A 10,380-nucleotide genomic window follows, 5' to 3' on the forward strand; every position below is an offset into this window, starting at 1 on the left:
CCATACTTAACATTGAGTACGCCACTAGATAGCAGCTTTTGCGCCCTCACTTTGCCCATTTTCAACCCTTACTGTGCCCATTTGCAGCCCTTACTGTGCCCTCACTGTGCCCATTTTCAACCCTTACTGTGCCCATTTGCAGCCCTTACTGTGCCCATCTTCATCTTCATCTTCTCCCACTGTGTTGCCTGGTGTATTACGCATGCACGAGCACGTCCTTTGTTTACCGCATGATAATCCCCCATCACTCACAGCAAGAAAGACCTTCCTGTGGATGTGGACGTGCTCTTGCACGCGCGGTACCCCCAGCAACAGCTGCCGATTATAATTATAAGCCAAGAGGGGTGTTTTTCAGCACAAAACATGTGCTGAAAAACTTGATTTATACTCGGGTATATATTAAATTAACCCCCCTAGCGGTATTCCCGAGTCTGGCTCGGGGTGGAATTTCAGGACCAAAAGCGGTAACCCCGAGCTAGACTCGGGACCGCCTTGCAGAGTCCACAGGTACAAGTTGCTTACCTTGTCCCTGGATCCTGCGATGCCTCCCCGCTGTGTGATTGAGCAGTGTCCTCCTCGCTCGATTCACAGTGCTGAGTGCCGCCAAGCTCCATTCCCTGCGACGTTACAATGAACAGGGGCAGAGATCGGCACCAAATTTAAAAAAGTTAACCTCCCTGGCGGTATGATTCTGTCTGGAATTACGTACCAAAAGCGGTACAATTATTTTGCAAGGAAATTTGGCGTTTTATACTGTAGGCCTGTAATTTTTAGAAATAACTCACTTAAATCTGACCAAGCAAGAGGCTTGTAGGCATCCCGGGTATGATTTTTTTTTTAAAACAAAATTATAAATTATAATATAATAAATAATTATAAATAATTATAACAAATAATAATATAATTATAATAAAAATTATTCAATAATGTAATCAACTCAAAATCACTGAAATTTGCTCAGTTGCAGAATTGTCGCTGTCATTATTTATTTATTTTTTATGACGAATTTCCCCACAAATCGCTATCGCACATTTCTGCAAGTGATTATAATTTATTATCGCTGTTTTCTAGCTGATCTTTAGGCAGAAATTACATTTTTTATTTTTATAAAAGTACATGTAGGGCACTGGGCAGACCACTAGGGACAATGGGGGTGTGTATTTTTTACATACAGTGCTGTAATCTATAAGATTACAGTATACTGTATGTAAAGTGTTTGTTTACTTTTTTGAATTTGGCGCCGTTCTCCGCTCCCGTGCGTCGTAACGTCGCAGGGAACGGAGATCGGCGGCACACGGGGACTGTGAATCGAGCGAGGAGGTCCCGCTCGCTCACACAGCAGGGTGGCATCGCTGGATCCAGGGACAAGGTGAGTAATTTGCCTGTGGATCCAGCGAAAGGTAAGCCGCGCCGCTGCACGTCCACCCCGAGCATGACTCGGGGATACCGATTTTAACATTGAAAACCAACCCCGAGTCACGCTCGGGTTTACCGCCAGGGAGGTTAATAAACACAATACAAACAGTATACTGTAATCTTATAGATTTCAGTACTGTATGTAAAAAATACACACACCCCCTTTGTCCCTAGTGGTCTGCCCAGTGTCCTACGTGTACTTTTATATAATAAAAACTGTTCTTTCTGCCTGCAAACTGGAGATTGTCCATAGCAACCAAAAAGTGTCCCTTTATGTCAAAAGTGGTTTTAGACCAGCTAGAAAACAGCGATAATAAATTAGAATCACTTGCAGAATTGAGCGATAGTGATTTGTGGGAAAAATTCGTCATCAAAAAATTAAAAGTAATACTTATTATTATTATTATTATATTATTTGTTATAATTATTTATATGTATTTATTGTATTATAATTTATGATTTTGTGTTTCAAATTGTATTATACCCGGGATGTCTACTAGACTCTTGTTTGGACAGATTTAAGTGAGTTATTTCTAAAGGCCCGTACACACGGTCGGACTTTCGTCCAACAAACTTCAAAATCTGCAAGTTTTCACATTTGTCCGACCGTGTGTACGCTCCATCGGACCAACTTTTTCGGGTTTCGTCGGACCAAAAGTTCGGTCTGCAAACGGACAAACTTTACGACAACAAAAGTCCGATGGTGCCTAGTCCGACCATGTGTACAGCAAAGCCATCGGACTTTTGTCCAAAGTACAAACACGCATGCCCAGAACCAATGTTAAAATCAACCAACAATAGCAGAAGTTAACCAAAGGGTGGCGGTAAAGAGCAGAAAAGAGCAGAAAAACCATGTGATGTTGAGAAATTTTTAGAAAAGTTTGCAGAAAAGTCAGAGCTTGTGTATGCTATGGGTGTGACCGGACAACTCACTTCGGACAAAAATCCAAGGGAAAGTTTGTCGGATGTCCGACTGTGTGTACGAGGCTTTAGAATTACAGACCTACAATATAACACGCCAAATTTCCATGCAAAATAATGGTACCGCTTTCAGCACCTAAAATCAGAATTAATCATACCACCAGGGAGGTTAAACGAATGAAACAAATTTAACAAATCTAATTTATGTAAATAAAATTATCGAAACGAAACAAAACAAATGTTTTCGTTCTGCACATGTCTATATATTTTACTGGTAAAGGTGTATTCCTTGGCTATAGATTACCTTAGAATAATAAGAGCAAAGTAATATCTAAAACAATCCAACATTTCCTTATTTCTTAGACTATATATAATTGGATTAAGAAGAGGCGTCACAACAACATACAACAGAGAAAGCAACTTGTTAATCTTTATAAAGTTTTGTTGTGAAGGAACCAAATAAATGATGAAGATTGTCCCAAAGTAGACACAGACAGATACTAAATGGGAACTACACGTAGAAAACGTTTTTTGTCTTCCCGTTTTGGAAGGAATTCCAAGGATGGTGTAAAATATGGTGGCATAGCTCAAAATAATCAAGACGAATGGTAAGAGGCTCAGAATAAGGATGATTAAAAAAACTTCTGTTTCCACCACTGAAGTATCTGAAGTAGACAACCGCAGAATTGGAGCCAGGTCACAAAACAGATGGTCAATGGTGTTCAAACCACAGAACTGTAGGTTGCAGATTATTATTGTTGATGACACCAGAACTATGAATCCAGTCATCCAAGCCCAAACAACCAGATGGTTTTGAGTGTTAATGTTCATGATGGAAGAGTACCTTAAAGGGTTGCATATGGCCAAATGTCTGTCATACGCCATAACTGTTAAGAGGAGACATTCTGCACTACCTGTTGCTGACCCCACATAAAGTTGGGTGATACATGCATAGAATGACATGTAACTGCCATTCCACCATAAGACGTACAGCAGGTTCGGCATGATTATGGTGATAAAAAACATCTCACAGACGGATAGATTGCAAATAAAAAAGTACATGGGGGAATGGAGTCTTGGACTGATAGCTATCAAGGCTATAATTAGGATGTTACCTATTACCGTGGTAAAATAAATGAGGAGGAACAAAATAAAAATAAAAGTGCTCATGTTTTGGAGATCACCAAATCCCAGGAGAAATAACTTCATCACCACTGTCTTGTTCTGTCCACATGTAGTCTGGTGGGAAAGTGAAAAGAATTCAGAATACACCGCACAGATTTAGAAACTATTTTTGGGCTTGTAAAACTTCTATAATTTTCTGAATATTTAAATCAAACACCATCCTTTTGATAATAAAAAAAAGTAGGAAAATATTGAAATGTGGGTTACTTTGTAGTTTGTCAAATATAATGCAATGAATATATAAAAAATATGGTATATAGAAATGCCGATTTAGAAACTATTTATGGGCTTTGGTTGAAAATTTCAATTTAATTTGATGAATTAGCATTATCCAAGTGTGAGGCCCCATACACACCATAGAATCTATCCGCAGATAAATCCCATCAAATGGGTTTCTGCGGATAGATCCTATGGTGTGTACACTCCGTCGGATATCTATCCGCAGATAAATCTCCCCTGGAATGGATTTCCAGCAGATAAATATTTGTCGACATGCACAGAATATCTATCTGCTGGAATCCATTCCAACGGATGGATCCGCTCGTCTGTACAGACTTACCGGATCCATCCGTCCAAAGGGATTCCCCGCACGCGCCGTAATGAATAGACGCATGCGTGGAATTCCTTATATGACAGCGTCGCGCCCGTCGCCGCGTCATAATAGCGGCGACGGCGCGACACGTCATCGGCAGAGGATTTCAGCGCGGATTTCAATGCGATGGTGTGTACACGCCATCGCATTGAAATCCTCTGAAATCTTAGAGAGGATTTATCCGCGGATACGGTCCGCTGAACCGTATCTGCGGATAAATTCTATCGTGTGTATGGGGCCTTAGAGACACAAAAAGTTTTATTTATTTTGTATTATTCAGCAAATTGGCATTTTTCTTAAAAAACATACCGTATATACTCAAGTTTAAGCCAAGTTTTTCAGCGCATTTTTTTGTGCTGAAAATGCTGTATGTCCCCTGGATCCCAAACTTGGCTCACTTGTAGGCAAAACACTTTTTATAACTTTCCAAGACTAATATTTTTATACTCTGAAACCTATAGATAGAATAGTCATGTATTTAACAAATTTAAAGTGGATACAAGAAAGTCTACACACCCCTGTTAAAATGTCAGGTTTTTGTAATGTAAAAAATAGAGACAAAGAATACCGTATATACTCGAGTATAAGCCGAGTTTTTCAGCACATTTTTTTGTGCTGAAAATGCCCCTCTTGTCTTATACTCGAGTCACCTTTTTGCGCCTGATCTCCCAGAATTTGGGGACCCAGTACCAGCCAGCCAAAGTTGGCACACATATAGCCCCACTATTCCTCTACAAGTGTGCAAAGTTTGTTGTCCGGGAGACCTACGGCCTAGGAGCACCGATTTTTCGAAGTCGGGCACCCCTTCCATAGTCTCCCATTTTAAACGGCCATCTCTCTGGTAAATTGGGGGCCCGGTACCGGCCCAAAACTTGGCACACATGCAGCCTCAGTTCTCCTCTACAAATGTGCAACATTTTCTGTCTGGAGGACCTACGGCTGGGGAGCACAGATTTTTCAAAGCCGGGCACCCCTTCTATATACTCCCATGTTAAACATAAGTCTAGGCATGGGCACAGTGAGGCATGGACACAGTGAGGCACGGACACAGTGAGGCATTGGCACAGTGAGACATGGGCACAACTAAAAATAAAAATTCAGTAAAAAACCCGGCCGAAGTCAGGCAATCAGTACTGACCCAGCGCACCAATGGATAATGGCTTATGCGATTTTAGGTATAACCGAAAACCATCAGTCATTAGAAAGAAAATACAGCAGTGTAGCAGCTATTATAAGTACCAAAGTTATCAAATTCAAGTATGCCTATAAAATCAATGGTCTACTGCACCAATTAAAATAAACATTAACAGCGCTAGATATAAGCCTCTCGTGCTTAAACCAATAATGTGTTACCACATCCTGCTAAAACATATGTATTTGGAATCTCTGATGCCAAATATCAATAAAAATTGCCACATAAATGAGCTAAGTGGAATTTCAAATTATGACAGAGTCCTCAATGCAAAAGTTCTGCTCTAAATAAAAACAGTCCTAAATGCACAAAAAGTCTGCTCTGGTAACACATTATTGGTTTAAGCACGAGAGGCTTATATCTAGCGCTGTTAATGTTTATTTTAATTGGTGCAGTAGACCATTGATTTTATAGGCATACTTGAATTTGATAACTTTGGTACTTATAATAGCTGCTACACTGCTGTATTTTCTTTCTAATGACTGACGGTTTTCGGTTATACCTAAAATCGCATAAGCCATTATCCATTGGTGCGCTGGGTCAGTACTGATTGCCTGACTTCGGCCGGGTTTTTTACTGAATTTTTATTTTTAGTTTTGCATTTTATTAACCCTAAGCGAACATGGATTCTATTAACTTCCTGAGTAATCGCCTCCTTAATATGGATTCCATTTTCACCAATGATGGAGGGGGCGAAGACGAGTTGGACTTTAATAGTTTATTGAGCACCTTAACCTCCCTGGCGGTATGATTCTGTCAGAAAAAACATGCTAAAAGCGGTACCATTATTTGCAAGGAAATTTGGCGTTTTATATTGTAGGTCTGTAATTTTTAGAAATAACTCACTTAAATCTGACCAAACAAGATTCTAATAGGCATCCCAGGTATGACATTTTTTTAAAAACAAAATTATAAATTATAATATAGTAAATAATTATAAATAATTATAACAAATAATAATATAATTATAATAAAAATTATTCAATAATGTAATCAAATCAAAATCACTGAAATTTGCTCAGTTGCAGAATTGTTGCTGTCATTATTTTTTTTTTTTTATGACGAATTTCCCCACAAATCGCTATCGCACAATTCTGCAAGTGATTATAATTTATTATCGCTGTTTCTTAGCTGATCTAAAACTATTTTTGACATAAAGGGACACTTTTGGTTGCTATGGACAATCTACAGTTTGCAGGGAGAAAGAAACGTTTTTATTATATAAAATGACATGCATGACACAGGACAGACCACTAGGGACAAGGGGGGTGTGTTTTTTTTACATACAGTACTGTAATCTATAAGATTACAGTATACTGTATGTATTGTGTTTGTTTACTTTTTTGAATTTGGCGCCGTTCTCCGTCCCCGTGCGTCGTAACGTCGCAGGGAACGGAGATCGGCGTCACACGGAGGCACTGTGTGAATCGAGCGAGATCCCGCTCGCTCACACAGCGCGGTGGCATCGCTGGATCCAGGGACAAGGTAAGTAACTTGTGCCTGTGGATCTAGCGAGGCAAGCCCGAGTCTGACTCGGGGTTTCCGCTCGCAGCAGGAAAATCCAACCCCGAGTCAGACTCGGGAAGACCGCCAGGCAGGTTAAGTAATACGCTGGAGAAACAGGTACGGACCTGGTGGGATATTGCCACTTTCGAGCATTACTTAAAAGAGAACATCATTATGCGCAGTTTGAGATGGGAAGTCAGCCCTCAGGATGGTTTAGATGATGTTGAATCATCTTCTGAGTGGTTGGACTTCTTCAATGGGGTGGGTTTCAAACTGCAACAATTGGTGTTAAGACGCAAAAAAAGAAAAATGATTTTGCTTGAAAAAAAGATCTCTGAAATTAAGGAGAAATTAGACCCCATTAAAGGTACCACTTTAGCCATCAACTTTAATAATGAAATAAAAAAAAAGCTGGAAAAGGTTGATAAAGAAACACAGAAGAAAAAAATAAAAAAATACAGACGTGATTATAATGATTTTAATACAGGGGAAGTGTACTTATGGCAGAGCACTACCAACAGTGCACCCCCAGTTATTCCTTTTGGGATTGATCCACCCTTGAGGGCTACTAATCCACAGGTTTCTGGTAGACCGACATTGGGGCAACCCATAGATCAAACACCACAAAAATCGTTTAAACAACCGGTTAAAAATCAACGTGGTAGAGGTACTAACAGAACTACCCAGAGAGGTAGAGGTCAGGGATACCAGAACCACAATCAACAAGATATCCAATATGATACCCAACCCAATGGGACATATGCAGCAAATACATATAATCGCTTTGACCCACTGCCTGGGCAGGGCACTAGGGACAATACGAATAACGGACCCACCCCACACCCGGTTTCTTTTTTAGGGAAGAGGGGAGTAGGCCGAGGGAGAGGACGAGGCAACAGACCCTGGAGGGGGAGACCTCAACAACAATACAATCACAACACCTCTCAGGAATGGTGGAACCCCCCTCAATGGCAAGAATACCGCAGCCCAGCCAGACACTCAGAAATCCAACACGGAGAGGGTGTAGAGCAGGTAGAAGGATCAACCAGAAAAAGGCCAAGACAAACAGAGTGAGTGGCATATATAATCTTTCCACTATCACTCTATCGCAAAAATAAATAAACATCCTTAATGCAGGCCTGAAATGTTCATCCACAAAACCTATGAGCAAGTTCGATGTATACATAGACGTACACAAATTTGTCAGGAAAATGAACATGAAAAGATACTTTTTATCTAATACAGGCATAACTTATAAAACCAAACCAAAAAATACTATAGGGATTGACAGTGGACTCAGAAATAGGTCCCTTTTCAATCCACAGCAGCAAGCCAACCATCAGATTGAAGTCTTCAAACAAGTAGTCTTAAGGGACTTGGAAGATCTACCTACTAAAAATAACCTTAATCCCAAGCATATTAGAGAAGGCATTAAGGCCTTGGAAGCTAGGAAAGAAGTCATTATACGCCCGGCGGACAAAGGGGGCGGAGTGGTAATAATGGATAAAACCTACCACACACAACTCCAAAATATGCTTGATGATGATGTCACATATAGCCACCTATCAAAGGATCCCACAAAAAATTATAGAACAGAACTACGTAATCTGGTGGATTATGGCTACTACATGCGAGTGATCACTAAAAAAGAAAAAGCATTCCTATGTCCTAGATTTAACCGTATACCAACGATATATACGGTGCCAAAAATACATAAGCATGCAGTTACCCCCCCGGCCAGGCCGATAGTTAACGGCATTGAATCAGTCACTTCCCGTGTAGGACAGTATTTAGACTTCTTCCTACAAACTAGCGTACAGAACACCAAGGCCTTCTTGAAAGACACCACTAGTTTTATATGAAAATTGAGAGAGGTCAGTATATCTAAAGACACTGACACTTTCCTCGTCACGGCTGATGTTTCAGCGTTATACACAAATATACAACACGACGATGCGCTGTTGGCGCTCAATTGGGCTATGTGCCAGCGGGAGGACATACCATACACTCAGAAGAAATTTCTAAAGATGATACTAGAATTTTGCCTGTCAAGAAACTATTTTTGGTACGCAGGAGAATTTTACAGTCAAAAAACGGGTGTCGCCATGGGAGCCAAGTTCGCTCCAAGCCTGGCGAACCTCTTCATGAGTGAGTGGGAGGACAAGTGGATATACAAAAACCGACGGAGTGAACTAATTTTTTTCACCAGATATATTGATGATCTATTTATGGTGTGGCAGGGATCAGAAGAGTCTTTGAAAGAATTTACGACTTGGCTGAACACTAACAAAAATAATATCAAATTAGAATATAACTGGGATGTACAGCAAATCCATTATCTCGATGTACTGGTCATGAAGGAGGGAGAGAAGCTTACCACCAAAGCATACTTTAAAAGCACAGATAGAAACAGTTATATACCTGTGCAAAGCGGACACCACCCCCACTGGCTGAGGAACATTCCAAAAGGCCAATTTATGCGCATACGTCGTAACTGCACACATGATAAAGATTATGAAATACAATCATCAATTATTGCAGATCGCTTTCTGGAAAAAGGGTACAATCATGACAAATTAGAACAAGTTAGATCAGTAGTAGGCAGGAACTCTCAGGAGACCCTCTTACAACCAAAAAACAAAAACCCTGATCAAAAGCATGAATGGGGATTTATATCCCAATATCATGAGCAATATAGAGAAGTGGAGAATATCTTCAGGAAACACTGGAACATCTTAACTATGGATAAAATACTGAAACCAACTTTACCTGAAGTACCTACCTTCATTTATAGGAAGACTCCATCATTTGGAGATCAGGTGGTTAAAAAGGTCCTTGATCAACCAAAACCGGTACAGATGTTCTGGGACCAGAAAGGTTTCCATGCATGTCGACGTTGTAAAGCATGCCAACAGGTATCCACCCATCTACGAGGCCTTACGAGCTTCATGTCCACAGCAAATGGTAAACAGTTTCAAATTAAGGAATGTATCACCTGTGCGTCCACACACGTGGTTTACGCTTTGGAGTGCCCGTGTGGCCTTATGTATATTGGCCGCACCAAACGCACTTTGGGTAAACGTGTCTCAGAGCACATATATAACATCAAGACTGGCTATGAGGATCATAGCGTGTCATTGCACTTCCTCAAAAAACACGACCAAAACCCTATAGGTCTTAAATTTTGGGGAGTGGATAAGATACACCCAAAGTGGCGCGGTGCAAATATGGTAAGGGAAATATCAAAGTCTGAAACGAAATGGATATTCCTGACCAATACATTGAGCCCTAGGGGGTTAAACATAGAACTTGACCTCAATTGTTTTATTAGCAACCATTAAAAATCAATAACCAAAGACCCTATATATTAATGTATAGCACTTTAATGTTTTTCTTCTGTTTGGCCTTTTTCCATTGGAAGTTTAAAGGGTTAAGGCTCAATGCTCCATGCAAGATATACCTAGCATGAATAGCTAACCTAATAGGTTATACCTAAGTAGCAAGGAGGTCAATCAGAGAGAATATAGCTAAGACCATTGCTACTAAGGGGTAGGGTGGGTAGCCATAC

The 10,380-nt window shown here is 40.3% G+C and overlaps 1 protein-coding gene across 1 annotated transcript; it reads right to left on the reverse strand.

Annotated features, from left to right (window-relative positions):
- Positions 1-2,637: 2,637 nt before the first annotated feature.
- Positions 2,638-3,608, reverse strand: LOC120930766 (olfactory receptor 10AG1-like). The gene has a single exon (XM_040341937.1). It carries the CDS (start codon positions 3,544-3,546, stop codon positions 2,638-2,640), a length of 909 nt encoding a protein of 302 aa, XP_040197871.1. The 5' UTR covers positions 3,547-3,608.
- Between the last annotated feature and the right edge of the window lie 6,772 nt (positions 3,609-10,380).

This window comes from Rana temporaria, chromosome 3 (genome assembly GCF_905171775.1).
Source record: "Rana temporaria chromosome 3, aRanTem1.1, whole genome shotgun sequence".
In the NCBI taxonomy this organism is placed as follows: Eukaryota; Metazoa; Chordata; class Amphibia; order Anura; family Ranidae; genus Rana; species Rana temporaria.

Coding starts and splice junctions, on each gene's coding strand:
- LOC120930766 (XM_040341937.1), bottom strand. CDS start 3,546: ATGAAGTTATTTCTCCTGGGATTTGGTGATCTCCAAAACATGAGCACT.